Source organism: Tursiops truncatus, chromosome 3, assembly GCF_011762595.2.
Source record: "Tursiops truncatus isolate mTurTru1 chromosome 3, mTurTru1.mat.Y, whole genome shotgun sequence".
Lineage (NCBI taxonomy): Eukaryota > Metazoa > Chordata > Mammalia > Artiodactyla > Delphinidae > Tursiops > Tursiops truncatus.
Window position 1 is genome coordinate 125,316,184 of NC_047036.1, and position 18,861 is coordinate 125,335,044.

Genomic DNA, 18,861 nt, shown 5'->3' on the forward strand with positions numbered 1-18,861 from the left:
TGCACAAGGCCCAAGGACTTTCAGTTTCTTAAAAATATCAAGAGACTGAATGCCATCCTCTCATTCTTGCTCTTTACACTCACTGGATGCTATGCTTCTGCACAATAGATCCCTTAGTAAGGTCCTTACATACTAAGGACTTGATAAGGCAGGTATGCTATATAGGCTAGGTAATTTTCAGCCCTCATTTTAGAATATCCCATAGTATCTTTAAGAAAATTGCAGGGTGTGGGGTGGATTGGGGGAGGAGGGAGATATTAGTGTGGTATAAATGCAGCAAATCTAAAAATTTTTAATTAGTGTCAACATTTCTAAAACAATGGGTAACAGAAGAGACTGCCCTTTTAATCTAGCTAAGCTGAATAATTTAATTCAATATTTCCCAAGTAAATATTTATTAAGTGTATACTATATATAGTTGATGTGGAAATAGTGGGGAACAAACAGCAAAGGGGAAGATGTTGCCACCCAAAATAAAGAAAGCTTGTGTAAGTCCTTATCTTTTCCACTTCAGTGGACAAACAGTTCTCTCACACTGTACTTTAAAACCAACGATCCATTTTTTGTTTCTATGTACCTGGACTCTACTACTCCTAAAACAAATTTACTCTTTCCTCACCCTCATGCAATTACTACATTCTGCCTTAGAGACCACTCCCAGAAGCCACACTTTACTCTTGGATGCCCACCCCAACCAGTTCACCAAGCTTTCTTCCTTAGAGCCAGATCCTGAAGTCCCATCTCCTCTCCCAGGAAGTCTTAACTTGAAAGTCAGGTTAACCTCTTTAGCTCCATCCAGTTTATAACTACCACAACACCCTCTGCACTCAACCTCTTAGAATTTTGCTCACAAGTCAATTTCATTTATTGATGTGTGTAATCAGTATATTGACTATTGCCCTTGTTGGTCTGTATCAGTGTTGTCCTTAAATAAAAGCTACCAAATAAAAGTGCATGTATTTAATTTGCGTTTAGCACTGAAAATGCCAGATGCTTACTGCCTTTTTTTTTTTTTTTTTTTTTTTTGCGGTACGCAGGCCTCTCACTGTTGTGGCCTCTCCCATTGCGGAGCACAGGCTCGGGACGCGCAGGCTCAGCGGCCATGGCTCACGGGCCCAGCCGCTTCGCGGCATGTGGGATCTTCCCGGACCGGGGCACGAACCTGTGTCCCCTGCATCGGCAGGCAGACTCTCAACCACTGCGCCACCAGGGAAGCCCTTACTGCTTTTTTGAAAATGATTTCAAATACATTAAGTTCAACCTGATTTGTGAAATTTATAAAACCTCCCAACACAGATGAATCTCAAAAGCATTACGTTAAGTTAGAGAAGCCAGACACAAATGACCTCATACTGTATGATTGCAATTACATGTAATTCTAGGAAAAACTAGTGATGGAAAGCAAATCAGCGAGATCCAGGGTGGAGAGATGAAAGTAAATACAAAGGGAAAGGAATTTAAACATTTTAGGCGAATGCAATTGATATTTTTTATTTTGTGAAGAAAAACGCTAGATATTTTAATCAAGGTTTTCACTTTTCCACAATAACAAATTTATTTTCCTACACAGCAGGGTTTTGTTTTTTTTTAAAGGGATGAGAACCATTAAAAATCTCAAATCTGGATTATCTCAGATTTCACATTAATCTTTACCTCATAAGATAAACCTGGAATTTTCTTCCTAATAATTTATTTTGACTTTGAACCAATAGAAAATCGTATCACTCAATTTCTCCATTAAAAATGTCTATCAGCATTGGAAAATTTTTAAGGATAGTGTCACTCCGGTTGTTTCCACATCAGAATTAATGTATATAACCCAGTCATTAATTCAAGATTTGAGGAATAAAAGCTGGGATAGTAAAACACGCTACAGTAAATACCATTCCAGTTAATTCTCAACTACCTCCGTATCTTTTTGCAAATGTTATTTTTGAGTAATTGTTGGAAAATGGTTGAGTCTTAAACTATATTTTAGTCTCTACTCTGGAAAGAGGCTCTTTAATCTCAAAAATCAAACTATTCTAAAATCCTTTAAAGTTAACCATTTAAAAGAACCCAGTGTCTTCATCTGGTTATCTTTTATCCTGATTACTATTTGCCTTCACCAATATCACATCTCCAAAAAAAGGCCACAATTTCCCAGATGCGAGGAGCTACTGACCAAGTAACTCAACAGGTTAAAGTTACTTGTCAAACTGTGGTTACACGATTAAGTTTTCTTTTAATACAACTGAGTCAATTTCAACATAGCGCTGTTCAAACTGCCTTTGCCATTTCCCACAAAATTTAGTACACAGACTGAAATGTAGCAAACATTACCATCCTTTACAGACTTAATTAACACTTCTGGAAAGACTCTGAAAGATATTGCAGAGTAAATTTATTTCACATCGCATCTGCTGCAGAGATCAGACTGTCATTATGGCATCTCCTTCCCTGAACCCCACCACTGTCTGCAGCTTTATTCTTGGCTTTTCAAAGGTTTAATCAACTCAGGGCTGCTAAAGAGGGTCTCAAGGAAGCATAACTTATGAACTCAAGCAAAGAAAAGGGCAGGAATATGCGGTTGAGTCACGTCGTTCCGCCATTTTCTAAGCGGAGGAGGAAGACATGTTGGAACAAAAACACAACAAAAGAGCAGCCATTTCCCAAGCCAGCTCCAATAGCAACCCGAACTGGCCCAGCCCGGTGACTTCGGCACCCTCAAATCCACTTCACCGGACAAACCCAAGAACAACTGAGGTGCAGACGGAAAGAAAACAGCAGGCAACCCTTCCGCGTTGGGATCAAAGATGAGCCGCATACTTTAACCGCAAATGAAAGCCTCGGGAAGAATGACGGAAGCTTTGCAGCAGAGTGTTACAAACTGAAATTCTAAACTAAGTTGGCAAACTAAAATTTACTCTGTGATTGTGGTGACTTACGCTTCACAGGAAACCCAGGTAACTCAAATACCAAGAGCCGGATTCAGCTGGCCCTATCACCTGCCTGTACACATCTTCCCCGTTTCCATACTTCCCTCAGAGGATCGCCTGTTTGCTTAAGGATTCTTACCGTATGTGGGGGATGCCAACCCCACCTTGAAGAATCTTATAGAGTTTGCTCTCGTACAGCAACTGGGGATGCCTGGCCTTCTGAGATTCTAGCTTCACTGCCACTTCCTGCAGGGGAAAGAGGGGATGATGGCATCAACATCCTTATGGATTCAATGTCATTTGGGAAAAGAGAGGGAAACACGAGCAAAGCTCCAACTCTCGACTAGAAGGTGGAAGTGAGAGGCTGGGAAAAGAAGGCTCTCTTTGTAATTATAAAACGAGGCAACCAGCCTCAAAGGCCTCTTCAGGGGGTAGTGACGAAAGCGGCACGTCCTCTAAAGTGCAGGAAAACGATTCATCCAGAAAACGTAATGAGAGGTTATGAAGAAACCAGGCGATCGGATGCTGTCCTAATGGGAACAAAAACGCCGGCAGAATTAAAAATATAGATAGAAAAACATGGGGATCACAGGAATAGGATTTTGCCGTCCTCACCTTAAACGACGGTTTTAAAAGTTCGATTAAGGTGTATTTTTAACAAGCTGGGAAACTTCCTAGTACACCCAACCTTTATCTTGGGTTCTTCCCTTTCAGGGAAAGAAAGCGGGGGTGGTTCCTAAGGCAGGAAAACTGGCTCCCTCTGGACTTCCCAGTGCGGCATGCGGTGGGAAAAGGCCCGAACAGTTCGCGGGAGGGGGGGAGGGCAGGCGCAGCGTAGTCGTGAACCCCACCCCAGGTGATTACCTCGCCGTTGGTGATGTTGATCGCCAGGTAAATGTCACCGAAGGAGCCAGACCCGATCTTCCGTACCAGTTTATATTTCCCTCCGACAATGAATTCGGCCTTGGAGCCGCTGCTGCTCGCCATCCTGAGAGACGAAGATGGAGGCTGGGGCTAAGCCCCGACACCTCTAAGGGGAGAACGGGAGACCTCTAGGGCTCGTCCACGGAGCAAGGCTCCGGAGGGCGGCAGGAAAACGCTGGCTCTTTTCTCGGCGTTACAGGGCCCAGAGTCGGCCAAGGAGAACCTAATCACCGCTGCTGTCAGGTTTCTTTCTGTCAGGCCGCAGATTGTTGAGGGGGTTCTCACGGTAACCAGGCTGGGCCACTTGCTTCTGGCGGCCGCCGCTGCCTCACTTTCGCGGCGACGTCGCGGGCTGGAAAAGGAGAGCGGTGAGTTAGGGCGGCGATACCGCTGCCACCACTGCCGCCGGCTCCCGCCCGGAGGGACCCCTGTCACTCCGCCGACGCCGCCATCTTGTTACTCCGGCTCCAGCCAACACAAAATGCCCCCAGTGCTCGGGAGCCGCTTCTTCACAGCGCAGAGCACTCTGGGAAAAGGATCGCGGGCGCTAGCCCCGGACGGTCGACAGCTAGAAGGGAGGGCGGGACCGGATCCGTGAGAGTCACGGCCCACGCTCCGAGCGTCACCCCGTCACCGCCCAACTGCGCACGCGTACTGCAACCCCGCTGACTGCGCAAGCGTGCCGTGGCGTCTCCTCATCCCCGCCCGGGGCTCATTTCCACTTCCGGTCGTTGGCTGTTCCACTGTGAACTACCTGTTAGTCACCTCAGACCCGCCTGGTTTCTGAAAGGCCACGCGGCCCCAGGGCTCGAGAACATGTTATGGAGGAGTCACCTTCATTTTCCGTGGAAGATGGATACGTCAGGGCTTGGGAGTTGGGTATTGACCTTTGCTCTTTGTTTGAGGTGGTTTTTAACCTTTTGGTCTTTACGGGGGCTACTCCCCCAACCGGCCCATTCCAGCTCAATTTCTCTTTTGAAAGAGGCTATCGCCTCTAGTGGAGAGAAAGAGAAAAGCAACCCTGTGCGGGCTGGGTTTGTTCAGGGCTCCCTGTTTTAGCAGTCTAGTTGATTATTAGAGTTCTGCGCTCTACGGAGTGTTGGATTCCCTGTTTTTACAGGAGGGGGAAAAAGAGGGAAAGCTCTGTGTCTTTGTGTTGTTTACCCACTGATGATATTTGATTCCCAAAGGGAGAAAAAAAACATATTCGAGTAATGTTAATGGCCAGTATATGGTGAATAGAAAATAAGATTTACTGCCGTGAAAAAACTGCCCATATGAAAGTTATCCTCTTCGCCCCCGCCCCCCCGCAGAAGAAACCTTGAAGAATCCTATTTTGGTCGTGTTGAAAACTGCAGTGTTGACCCAAAAACATAGGGTAGAAATAACTTACAAAATGAAATTGACAATGTTTAAAACTTTACTAAATTGACAATGTTTAAAATTTTACTAAAAATTAGTCAACGAATCAAATCTTGAGCACATTTTGGTTTACAAAATTTGACCTGGGAAAATTGGGCTTGGTAGTAATGATGATCACAAAAGAAAGCTGTGTTGATGCTATCATCTGCAATATGAATCAAACCCTGATAAATGAGTGAATCAAAACCTCAGTTGTGAAAATTTAAGCAAAATCTATCCCAAATAAAATAATTTCATTAAAACCGGAAAAAATGTAGACTTAACTGCAAGTTTGAAAGCTGATGAAGTAGTTAGTAATGGGGTTCATCCTGGAAGATAACTGGAATTCCTACATGTTTCTGGCTTAAATATTTGTATTCATAAAGCGCTGACCTAAATGTCTTGAATTTGAAAACAGAGGGAAAAGACTCAGGGTTAGCATGAAGTTTTGAGGCACTACCAAAACCCAGGCCACCTGACTCCCAAATCAACACTGTTAGGCAGTCTCCTTTGGTGACTCTAAAGCATGTCTGGCCTACTTAAAATTCTCTGCTGTTAGAGTTTGGTCTTAAAAAAAAAAAAAAGTCAAGTTTAAGCATTTTGAAGTTTCCAAGTTTTCAGAGATAGCTACTGTTCTGCTGATTTTCCACCACAGCCATCCAAAATTTAATGGATTCCTCAGCTTAAGGAGTTCCCTATAAGGGGTGGGGTATACATTTAAATGGATGTTTTGTTGTTGTAGTGAGGATACAGATGCTCAACTCGGGGTTGGGGGGTAATGGTGTGCATGGAGTGGACTAGATTAGGGATTCCCAGAGGTCTGCGTGGACGGGGCAAATCGAGTTTTCCATGAGATAACTAGAAAAGAGAAGTATAATGCGTTTTTTCTTTAATTTATCTAATTTCAAATTACACGTTATTATGAGGTTTTATCTTCCTATATATGTGTTGTTGAAGTGCCCTTTTATAATATGGTCCTGATGGTAGATGGTTGTTTTGTTGATATCCTTGTTTGGCAAAACTAAAAGTTGATACTTTATGTCTGTCCTCCCCACCATTTTTTTTTTTTTTTAACTTTTATAAGTTTTTGAAATGCCACAGTCTGGGACTCACTAATCTAAATCACTTTTAGAAGCCCTTTCAACTCTGAGAGTCTATGATTTTATGTGTATGTTTTGGTGTGTCTCCTCACTTGTTTCCTGCCTGCTGTAATCACTATTCCACCATTGACAATATCCAGCAAAATGTACTAAAATGCCAAATGAGTGGTAGTAGCCTTTTCAAATGTGATTTCAGTTGAAAATCTTAAGATTTAAATTTATCAGATTAAGAAGGGCAAAAGTTGGGTTTTCTAATGTAGAAAATGGGGATTTTAGGTGTTGGCTACGAATTCAGCCTTCTCCTTAAAATCATGTATTATTCGTGGTAACTTTCGGCCTCAGTAATTGAACCTGTTTTTGGTTACAAATCATTCTGGGTTTTTTGTTTGTTTGCTTGTTTTGGTTTGGTTTTTGGCCGTATCACACGGCCTGTGGGATCTTAGTTCCCCGACAAGGGATGGAACCTGCGTCCTCTTCAGTGAAAGCACACAGTCCCAACAACTGGACAGCAGGGAATTCCCCATTCTGTTGTTTTGAATCATCAGCAGCTTTACTGTAATGGAGGGAATCTTCTGCAATGTGCCAAAATGCAATTCCTGACTCCTGGATCAGCTGAATTCACCAAAAATATAATTTAAAGTATAGAATAAATATTTTAGACCTTGAGAAATTGAGATCATCTAGTTCAATAATCATATTTGGGGCTTCCGTGGTGGCACAGTGGTTGAGAGTCCGCCTGCCGATGCAGGGGACGTGGGTTCGTGCCCCGGTCCGGGAAGATCCCACATGCCGCAGAGCAGCTGGGCCCGTGAGCCATGGCCGCTGAGCCTGCGCATCCAGAGCCTGTGCTCCGCAACGGGAGAGGCCACAGCAGTGAGAGGCCCATGTACCGCAAAAAAAAAATCATTTGTAAATGCTTTGCAATCTACACAGTGCTTTCACACATACCAGTTGGGCCTAGCTAGGACAAACTGTGGCTTGCCCAAGATCATACAGATCTTAGTGTCAAAGAAAGAATTAGAACCCCAACCTCTAACTAAAATAAAGAGAAAAAGGAAAGGGTAGAAGGTAAATTGGGACAGTCATGCCCCACTGATTACTTGTTTTCAAAGAGAGATCAAGATGAATTGAAATTTTTTTTTTTTTAAACCACAGTGCTTACCCAAGGAAAGGTCACTGGAAAGCAGAGTGTGTTTTAAGTAAAATGATAAGGACAAGCTTAAGAGGTATAGATAGGTGCAGTAAGGAAGAAAAGAAAATCACAAAGGTGGTCTGCCCATCTCTGGAGTTGTTTGGTACAAATAAGTAGAAAAATGGAATGACAGAGACTATGTTAAATGCTTTTTCACATGTTGTTTAACTGTTACTGTTATGCAGCTTTGTGCATGATCAGTATTAGATAAGCCAGTTAATGAAGTGATTGAAAACATGAGAACATCAGAAATGTCCTGTTGTATCAGAGTGATAATCCATTAAGTTTTTTTACTAGTCTTTGACAGTGACAGCTGTTTCTATGTTCCTTTCTTGTCTCAGTTCCTGTTCTCCCCCTCTGAGTTATTCACAAGGTTTTGTGAAAGTATATTGCTGCATCTATGATAGCAACTTCAAACACTTTTGAGACATTCTGAAAACATTTCTTACCTTTTATGGGGTCATTAACCATAAATTTATTTTGATTAATTTAATTCTTTGAACATATATATCTGTGCTTTTGAACCATATGCCTTCAAGATTCTAAAGTTGATAAGTTCCACATGTATGCTACCCAATGATCTTTTAATAGTCATTTACACATAAAATGTTGACTGCTCTTTTCCTTATAAAAGTGACAAGTATTCCTTTGAAAAATTTAGAAAGTTTGATAAATCAGAAAAAAAGGAAACAAAAATCTCTTAGAGATAATCACGAAATGTTAACAATTTGCTGTATATGTGTCCAGTCTTTTTTTCTATGTGTATTCTCTGTGTGTTTGTGTGTATCTTGAGTGTATGTATACTTATCAGTACATATGTGTGCACACACATTTTTTTTTTCATATATTTAATTTTATTTCTTAAAATTTGCAACAGGTTGGGGCTTCCCTGGTGGTGCAGTGGTTGAGAGTCCGCCTGCCGATGCAGGGGACGTGGGTTCGTGCCCCGGTCCGGGAAGATCCCACATGCTGCGGAGCGGCTAGGCCCACGAGCCATGGCCGCTGAGCCTGTGCGTCCAGAGCCTGTGCTCCGCAACGGGAGAGGCCACAGCAGTGAGAGGCCCGCGTACCGCAAAAAAAAAAAAAAAATTTGCAACAGGTTGTCATAGTGCACTTTCAGTTTTGAGATCTGTATTTTCACTTAATGATTTGTTGGAGACATATTTCCATATAACTAAGTAATCTTCCAAAATATCATTTTTAGTATCTCTATATTAAATATGTATCATATTGACAGAACAACATTTAACCAATCCCAATGGAGTATTTTAGTTATTTCCAAACTTTTGCTAGTATAAACAATTTCAGGGAACATTCCTATAACTAAATCTTTGCCCACATCCAGAAATTAATTGGTTAGGATATATTTTTAGAAATGCTAAGGTCTTAAAATCCCTTGTATCATAAACAACAACTGATTCTGTTTTGGTAGTTTGTGATGAACAAACCCATATTCATGAGCTATCCTATCTTCTCATTACGTAGATTTATCTTTACAAATTTAAATCTTTATCCTTTCATTCTGTCCTTGAAAGAGGTTGTTAGGTTATCTTTACTGACCAGGCATTGTTGTAAAACCTAATAAACTTAATTAGAAGAGAGCTTTATTTGCAACTCCCCTATTCCCTTCCCCACCCATTTCAAAATCTCAAGTATTTTGTAAATCCGTGGTTTACAGGGGTGTGCTAATAAGATTAAAAATGTCCCTTTTATGGACACAGCTAACAGTTGCTAACATTTGTTGGCAATTGATGAAGCAATTGCATTCTTTAGATATGTAGATTCAGTTGAAGGAAGGGGGAAAATTAGTTTCCTGTAAGAGAGAATGGGGATCAAAGGACCCTCAAAACCAAGAACATAGTTACCTTAGTATGAAAAACAGAATAATCTCATATGTGCTCAAATCTCTCATATTTTGCACGAGCTCAAGTATTCCCATAGATATAAAAGTGTATTCTCACAAAAATAAATGTGTGGGGTCTTAGAGATGGGGAAGAATTCAAACTGTCACTGTTCCAAAACTGAGATTAACACAGACTTTACTACAGAAATATATATATATATTTTTTTTTTTGTGGTACGCGGGCCTCTCACTGTTGTGGCCTCTCCCGTTGCGGAGCACAGGCTCGGGACGCACAGGCTCAGCAGCAATGGCTCATGGGCCCAGCCGCTCCACGGCATGTGGGATCTTCCCGGACTGGGGCACGAACCTGTGTCCCCTGCATCGGCAGGCGGACTCTCAACCACTGAACCACCAGGGAAGCCCCAGAAATATTTTAAATGCTTGAGTTAGGCTTTTCACTGTACTTTGTTCAACGAGAATGCCTCCTTTGCCACCTATATATATATATAAATAAAATGTTGCCATCTTCATTTAGAGTAGCAGAGGACCTGGAAGTTTTACTAACTTAAAGCAAGAGCCCCTGGAAGCAATACTAAAGTAGTGGACACATTTTATTCTTAAAAAGTAGTTTGGGGTGGGAGAGGAGAAACCAGATGGAATATCCCTTTATTTGGGTATTTAAGAGCTAGGTTAAATGGTTTAAGGAAATGTATCCTGACCTAAGTATTCAGAAAAACTGAATTTTATTTGCGACTCTACCTTAAGCATTTTCTGAGGCTTCAATATTGTAATCTCCTAAAAGAGAAGTCAGATTCTAAAGCTTTTTATAGGTTTAAAAAATATTGTACTGTATACTAAAGATGACTCCTGTATTTTGAAGTAGAAGGAAGACATTAACATGCTCTTTGCCTTTTATAGCTTCTTATAATTCAGATAATATGTAAAATTCTGATGAGCAGATCCTCACCCATTCTTAATACTTGTCAGGAAAATCAGATTCTCTTAACAATGAACCATAGCAATAGATAGATAGTTAGAAATTAGAAGACACTCCCAAATTAAAAGAGTTTGGGAAATATCTTCTTTTTAAAATATTTAAGAAAGGCTGTAATTCTCCCTGCAGGTGGGGGAGGGACCTCACTTAAATGACCTCTGTAGGTCCCTTTCAGTCTAAAAAAATCCTTGCTTAGATTCTCATACAGGCAAGCACAAAACGATTTTACTGTTCAGCACAGTCGTATTCCTGGCAAGGAATGAGATTCAACAGTGAAAATCAAGCAAAACTTGTTTCATATCCTCTTCTAATACTGCGTACACTAGCCCCACCACTCCCTCTCAGAGCTGCTTTGAAATAATGCCTGAGGTTTTAACTCATTTGTCTGCAATGAACATTCTGCAGTGTAATAATTAAACGCCAGAGAGATGTCCTGACAGGGAGGAAATTCAAATCATTGATGTTCCATGTACACATTGAAAACTTTACCAAGGCCAGGCCTTGAAAGGCACTATAAAAGTTGAAATGCCTAGGTTTCCCCTGTGTTCCCCACTTCACCCCCATTATCTTGTTCAGATCAGTCTGTGTGACCTAGAAATATTTAGATAATCAAATTATATTTTTTAATTTCTATTTTAATAACTCAAACTATTAATTCCTGGAAACGCACTATCATGCATGGTGTTCGGGGATATTGGTGTAGGCTTTTATTTTTAATTTATTTATTTTTGGCTGTGTTGGGTCTTTGTTGCTGCGCACGGGCTTTCTCTAGTTGTGGCGAGCGGGGCCTACTCTTTGTTGTGCTGTGCGGGCTTCTCATTGTGGTGGCTTCTCTTGTGGAGCATGGGCTCTAGGCGCACAGGCTTCAGTAGTTGTGGCACGCAGGCTCAGTAGTTGTGGCTCATGGGCTCTAGAGCACGGGCTCAGTAGTTGTGGCACACGGGCTTCGTTGCCCCGCGGCATGTGGGATCTTCCTGGACCAGGGCTCAAACCCGTATCCCCTGCCTTGACAGGAGGATTCTTAACTACTGCGCCACCAGGGAAGTCCTGGGTAGGCTACTTTTTATTTGGAAGAATTTCATTAGTGTTTTGGAGTTCCTGCAGTTTCTCTGTCCCTTTGTTTTCTCAGCCTCTGTTCTCTTCCCCTGCATTGTTCATTAGCAAGGGCATGAAACCCTGCTCCCAATGACTCATTATTACTCACTAGAGTGATCTACTTTTCTTTGTGAGACTAAATTTTCTAGATGCTTGAGTTGCCATTCCTGAGGAGAACAGGTCCTAAGAACACATCCTATTAACTCTCATCTCTCCATGATAATGCTGGGAAGCACTGATGCTGATCACAGAAAATGGAATAGCTGCTCCATTTGATGCTGGCCAAGCCTAACACCACTGCAAAGACTTCCTGCAATGAGCAGAGCCCAGGGCCTGATTGGGGGAAAACACACACACACACACACACACACACACACACACACACACACACAAAACAAACAAAAAAACTCTGGATTGTAAGCCCCTAATCCACAAAGCCAAAGATGTCAAATTATGCTTATAGAGCCCTTTACAGTTCATAAAGTAATTTCTCATTCACTAAATTGTGCCTTTCCTTACCTGTTTTAGAGATAGGTAAAGCATCTCTTATTATATTCATCTTGTGTGTGATGAAGCTGAAGCTCTGGAGAGGTGTGGTGACTTCTTGAGAACTCCCTAAGATCCATATCAGTGTTCTATAAAGTATGCCTGTTCACTCTCACAGTTAGCCTGTCCTCTCCAGACCCTGGTGCCTGCTCTAAATCTGGATAGGGAGTATTTTAGCAGTCACTACCTCAGTTGAAGTAGGGTTGATTTAAATCATCCCCCTCCAGCTGGTTTACCCAGCCCACCTGCAGCTCAATTGATCTCTCAATGTCAAAGTTACACAACTTGGTGCTCAAGCATGGTCTGGGTTCTGACTTCCAGCTGTGTCTGAACTCCCACACACTTTTGAGGGCTGACACCCATCTCCTCCATGTCTGAATCTCAAACCCTGTAGTCCCTGGCTCTACAGCTGTTCACAGATCCTGGCTACCTGACCTCAATTATTTACCTCCAGCCATCCCTCCTGGACAATGCTGCTTACTCTTGCCTCACCAGTGTTAATTACTTCTGCCTCTCCCCCTTTCAGATTCTAAAGCCAACTGACCTATTTAAATGTTACTTACCTATCAGACTTTCCAGACCCTCCTTACTTCCTGTTGGACCCTGAATCTGACCTGAACTCCTAAGACTGCTTATCTATGTTCTTCTAGTCTAGGCAAATGATAGCCCCTTCTAACCTATATGAAACATTTTCTTTTGTTGCTTAGAATTTCAAATTCTGTTGACCTTCTTAGCTTATGTTTTCTTGGCCCACACTGTCATCAATTACCATAGCTTCTGCTTAGTTGAAATAGGATATGTAAAAGCACCGTGTTTAAGCCATAAACCCCATACAAATGTACCCTGCTGCTGTAATTAGGCAATTCAAGCCAGAGGTGACTTTTTCTAACCTTTCTGGTGGAGGAAGACAGGCTGTCAGCTGAAATAGGAACTTAACAATTATTATCCCAAACCAAAAATAGGTGTATCGACTATTATACTACCGCAACTGATTTCTTTGTGTAGTTGATTCCTTTTGACAAGGTCACCACCATAGGCTTTTAAGATGTGTCATAGGAAACAGAAATAATATTCTAGGCTATTTTAAAGGCCTCAGACCCTTTTTTCTAATCAACCTGAAGATATTGAGTTTTCAGAGGGCATCTACTCTGATCAATTTTCCCATGCAGTGTTGTTCTTACTCACATTACCTATGTCAAAAAGAAAAGAAAAGATTTTGTGGGGAAAGTAATTTCATTGTTTTAAAGTTTTAGATAGGGTGACTGAGCCCCAGAGATCTTAGTTAACTTGCTCAAGTGCCCTAAATAAGTTAGGGGTGCATTTTGTACTTGAACTCAGATTTTTTTCTGACTCTAAAGAATCTGCTTTTTTATTTCTCCAGTCCATGCTTCTCAAAACTGTAAAACATTCTGGGAAGAAAACTGCTCATTTATTTCAAGATTAAGTGAAGATATATATAAAAGTCCACTTAACAGATCACGTAATATGCCACAGAAAGGTATGTTCAAGAACCCATGCCAGATTATGGTTTTCAATGATTATACAATGCTGCCATCTTGTGGATATGATCATTTGCTGTTGCATTAGCTGGCTTCTGTAGCCAAGCATCGTGCTGGGCCAGAATCACCTAGTTGGATCTGAACATTCAAATGTTAAATGCCCAGGAAAGAGTTGGAGTTGGGGAATTTAGAATAACATTTGAGGGGCTAAGCAAGTGTCAGGAGTTTGAGCAAACCTATTGTGCTTTCTGAACAAGATCAAGCATTGCATTATTTCTCATTAACAATACTTGAATGCTATGATATAAAGTCAGTGCATCTTATATTTACATGATGAGGGGATAAGGGAGAAAAGAAAACAAAGGTATGTCTTTTCCATATGGATAACCAGTTATTCCTGCATCACTGGTTGAAAACAATTTCCCTTTCTGCCAGTCTTAGTCAGTTCGGGATGCTATAACAAAATACCATAGATAGGCTGGGTATCTTAAAGAACAGAAATTTATTTTCTCACAGTTCTGGAGGCTGGAAGTCTGAGATCAGGGTTCCAGCAAGGTCAAGTTCTGGTAAAGGCCCTCTTCTGAGTTGCCAACTTCTCATGGCAGAAAGCAGTTACAGGTTATCAAGAGGAGTAAACATCACCCAAGGACTTTGTTTCCTCTCTGGGGAAAGAGTTAGTGTGTTTTCAATTGTATACAAGATGGTTGTATCATGGTAGGTGGAAGTATGACCTTGTTATTGTCTTTATTTGGAGACCAGGTATGGTTTAAGGAGATGCATATGCGTGCCAATTAAACAAGGGATGAACTTGTGATTATAAATTTTATGTGTCATCTCAGCTGGGCCATAATGCCCAAATGTTTGGTCAAACATTCTGGGTGTTTTTATGAAGGTATTTTTTGGATGAAATTAACATTTAAGTAGATGGACTTTGAGTAAAGCAAAATACCCTCCATAATATGGGTGGGCTTCATCTAGTCATTTGAAGGTCTTAATACAACAAAGACTGACTTCTCCCAAGCAAGAGGGAATTCTAGCAGACAGCCTTTGGAACTCTTTGCAACTCTTCCCTGGATCTTAGCTTGCTGGCCTACCCTGCAGATTTTGAATTTACCAGCTTTCACAATCACATGAGCTAATTCCTTAAAATAAATCTCTCTGTCTCTCTTTCTCTCTCTCTCTCTCTCTCTGTCTGTCTCTCTCTCTCACACATACACACACACACATCCTGTTGGTTCTTTTTCTCTGGAAAACTCTAATACGCTCATTCACTTTATTCAGGTCACTGCTAAAATGTTCTCTCCTTAGAAACATTTTTCGTGACCAAATTATTTAAAATAGCCCCGTACACTCACCTGCTCACCATACCTAGTTACTTTTCAGCTCTTTACCCTACTTTATTTTCCTTCACAGCACTTACTAGTATCTAAAATTTTATATATAGTATATATATATATATATATATATATATATATATATATATATAACTCTTTTATTGACTTAATTCCTTCACTAGAACATTTGCTTAATGAGACAGGAACTTTCTTTGTCTTATTCACTAATGTATCCCCAGCTCAGTGCCTGCCTCAATAATAGCCGTTGAATGATTGAATGGAATATATGTATATATAATGTAGATTTACATATGTACATATTCAGCATATGGCTCTGAAACCTGCCTTTTTTCAGTTAACAATATATTATATCTATAACATGGACTTCTCCACATGTCTGTACCTTGAGATAAACCTTGTTCTTTTAATTGGTTGTGTAGTATTCCATGGTGTGGACATACTGGAATTTATTTAACTATCCCCTGCTGATAGTTTTTGAGCTGTTTCTATCCCTTCACTTTGATTTTTTAGAAGTCACAAACCACAGCAATATGCATGTATCTTTGTGCACTTGTGTGTAGATTTCTATAGGATAAATTAATAGAAGTGAAATTCCTGAGTCAAAAAGGTTTTGTCAACTCACACTCTTACTAATTGGTTATACCCTTGCCCACCCAATTGCTGATTTTTAAATACGTGGCAGTAAGACCTTGAGGCTATACTCCAGGGTGGTGAATGCATACTGCAGGAGAGGGAGTTTCCTTTTCTCACTAGACTTCTTTCTCATGCAGTTTCCAGGAAAGCATTGCTTTGACCTGACAGAGGGTACATCCAACAAAAAACCAATGAATAAAAATCTGATATTCCAATAATTCAAACAATATTTGAAAAGGTACTGGTCAAATATTTCAACTGTAGTTTTACTTGGTGGTGTGAAATACACCAGTTGAAAGGAGTTGGTGGTGTGAAACACACCAGGTGAAACACAGCAGTTGAAGAAAGTTGTTCATAAGGAAGTTTAATAAAAGTCCAGCTCTCCTCCCAGCTTTATCTGACTGTTCTTTCTCAGTCTTTTTTGCTGGCTTCCTTTTCTCTGCCTGCCGCTTGGCTGTGTTCACCAGGTCTTTGTCCTTAGGCTTCTTCTTTTTATGTCTTTCCTGTTTTCCCAGGGTGATCTCATTCACTCTTACAGCTCCCTGTACAGTAGATATGTCAGTGATCCCCAAATCTATATTGCCAAGCCAAACTTCTGTCTCCCAGAACCTTACATCTATCTTCCCACTGGACACCCCTACTTGGATAAGCCACAGGGGTCAGCTAGTCCCAAACTGGTTGTATTACTTGTCCCCAGACCTTTCCTTCTCTAGGAGCTTTTTCTTTTTCTTTTTTTGTTTTTTTATAAATTTATTTATTTATTTATTTTTGGCTGCGTTGGGTCTTTGTTGCTGCACACGGGCGTTCTCTAGTTGCAGTGAACGGGGGCTACTCTTCATTGCCGCGCGCGTGCTCATTGCAGTGGCTTCTTTTGTTGTCGAGCACAGGCTCTAGGCATGCAGGCTTCAGTAGTTGTGGCCTGCAGGCTCAGCAGTTGTGGCTCGTGGGCTGTAGAGTGCAGGCTCAATAGTTGTAGCGCACGGACTTAGTTGCTCCGTGGCATGTGGGATCTTCCCAGACCAGGGCTTGAACCCATGTCCCCTGCATTGGCAGGCGGATTCTTAACCACTGTGCCACCAGGGAAGTCCCCTAGGATGATTTTTCTTTAATGAAGGCTACCAGCATCCATCTAGTTACCCAAAACATAAATCTCAGAGTCAGCATAGGCCCTCCATCCTCACATCCTGTAGGTGTCCTCAAATTCTGTAGATATTTCTTTAGCATTTTACTCTTACCCTCCTGCCCTCTACTTCACTACTACTGCAGCCTTAATCTGAAGCCTATAATCTCTCCCCTGTCTGAAAAGTACAATTTTCTAACTGGTCTCTCACCCTCCAGCCTTATTTCCTTCTGGGATCCATTTTCCATTCTCTGGACAGATGATCTTTCTAAAATTCTAATAATATCATGCTATCCCCATTCCTCAGTGATTCCCTCATCGCCTACAGGTAAAGTATAAATTCCTTAGCGTGGCATACATGCCTTGCATGATCTGGAGCCTGTCTGTCACTGCACACTCCAATGTATATCATTCAGTCCAGTTACAATGAAGTGATTGCAGTCTCTGAAAAACACAGGGTAGTTGCATATTGTTATGCCTTTGCATGTAGTCCTTTCTACCTGGCGTAACTTTCTATGCCTATCTGCTTGGTAAAAATTCTCTTTAAAGACTCAGTAGGACGGGTTACATTATCTTTGGCTCCCCAAGCTCCCTGTAGAATTGCTCTCTTCCTCCTACAGCAGATACTGTTGGCTGCCTACCCAAGAATATTCCCCCTTATTTTTCCTCTTTCCCAGTAAGACTCCAATTTTGTCAAGGCTACATGACTATATGCTTCAGAAGGGAGCTGGCCCAATGTTGAATGTTCATTCATCTAAGCCAGTCAGTGATTGGTTTAGGTATGGTTAGATATGGACATGCTATTCTAGTCAATGATATAGAAGAAGTCTGCTGGACAGCTTTTTGGAGGGTTTGATCTCTTGAACAGACACACAGGCAGAGACGGTCTTTTCTTCTGATAGACATTATAGCTTCTGGATGAGCTGGATTTCTGGCACTAGAACCAAAGGGGTACTGACTAATACAAGGAGTACAGTAGAAGCAAAGTAAGTTCCCCTAAACTTGGCTAACAAATCATGATGGTAATGGGTTAAAACCAATTACTAGAACTAAGGCACTTAATCAGTGATGGAGTTCCAGCAAAGTAGACTTAGAGGGACTCTCCTAAGCTTCATAGCCAAGGCTCCACATATTTCTACAGATTAAGAACAGGACTATTCCAGAGCTCAAGGCCGGATCTGTGTGGGGAGGTTGTGGTCTTGCCCACGGGATGAAAGAGCCAGAAAACCTGGAAGGGAGAGAGAACAGCTCTGTCCTTAGAAGGGTTATTATACATGCAAAGAGCCAGGAACCCACAGGGAAGCCTCTGGAAGCCAGGAAGGGAGAGAAACAAAAGAAGTATCAATACTAAGTGGTGTTTCTCAATACAAATTAGCAAACTGGCCCAGAGGTGGTATGACACACTGGAAGAAATGCAGGCTTTGGAGTCATACTGCTGAGGTTGCAGTCCTAGTTCTGCCACTTCTAGCAGCAAGGCCCCTGGCAAGTTTCTGAATCTCTCTAAATCTCAGGTTTCTCATTTGTAAAAAGAAGATGGGGGCTTCCCTGGTGGCGCAGTGGTTGAGAGTCCACCTGCCGATGCAGGGGACATGGGTTCGTGCCCTGGTCCAGGAAGATCCCACATGCCGCAGAGCGGCTAGGCCCATAAGCCATGGCCGCTGAGCCAGCATGTCCGGAGCCTGTGCTCCGCAACGAGAGAGGCCACGACAGTGAGAGGCCCACATAACGCAAAAAAAAAAAAAAAAAAAAGAAGAAGATGGTAATACTTTTCTTTTAGGGCTGACTAGCAGAGTATCTGGCTTACAATATGGGCTCAATAAAGCAGACACTCTTGATATAAAATTTTTTATATGTTGCTAATGAGGTTACTACACTAGCCTGTTATCTGATAAAAGTTTAATTCTGCTAAAGACCCAGCAACCAATAATTTCTTGACTTGTCTTTCTGACAATTTAAAATCTCAGAATGAATAAATGATTCAAGAAACATACATTTGGACTTAGTAGAATTTTAAAAAAATGGTGATGGGAATCTTTGGAGAAAGCAACCATATGAGAGAAAATATGGAGTAGTAGTAGTTGGTTATGCACTTATCACCTATGAGCCGTGTACTCTTGGACAGGTTACTTCATCTCTCTGAGCTTCAGTTTCCTCATCTGTAAAATGCAAATAATATCTATAATATAGGATGACTATCACTATTAGAAATAATCCATGAAAAATTTCTGGCATGTATTAGGT

General features: G+C 41.4%; 2 protein-coding genes across 12 annotated transcripts in view; one reads left to right on the forward strand and one right to left on the reverse strand.

Annotated features, from left to right (window-relative positions):
* Window positions 1-4,314, reverse strand: part of CSNK1A1 (casein kinase 1 alpha 1) — a 49,345-nt gene extending 45,031 nt beyond the window's left edge. For 3 of the 11 annotated variants that reach the window (XR_002174231.2, XR_002174230.2, XM_019924701.2), the window contains exons 1-2: window positions 3,783-4,314; window positions 3,058-3,164 (exon numbers count right to left, since the gene is read on the reverse strand). Coding sequence is in view for 8 of the 11 variants with exons in the window: in XM_019924701.2 (XP_019780260.1) it covers window positions 3,058-3,164; window positions 3,783-3,905 (230 nt within the window). In the remaining 3 variants the exon portion in view is untranslated. The remainder of the gene's footprint in view (window positions 1-3,057; window positions 3,165-3,782) is intronic. The other 8 variants (XM_019924704.2, XM_019924702.2, XR_002174232.3 and 5 more) reach the window with 7 other exon arrangements.
* Window positions 4,315-4,496: 182 nt separating this feature from the next.
* ARHGEF37 (Rho guanine nucleotide exchange factor 37) overlaps window positions 4,497-18,861 on the forward strand; it is a 73,930-nt gene continuing 59,565 nt past the window's right edge. The window contains exon 1 of the mRNA XM_033853395.2: window positions 4,497-4,721. Within this exon, the coding sequence (XP_033709286.1) occupies window positions 4,664-4,721 (58 nt within the window). The 5' untranslated portion in view covers window positions 4,497-4,663. The remainder of the gene's footprint in view (window positions 4,722-18,861) is intronic.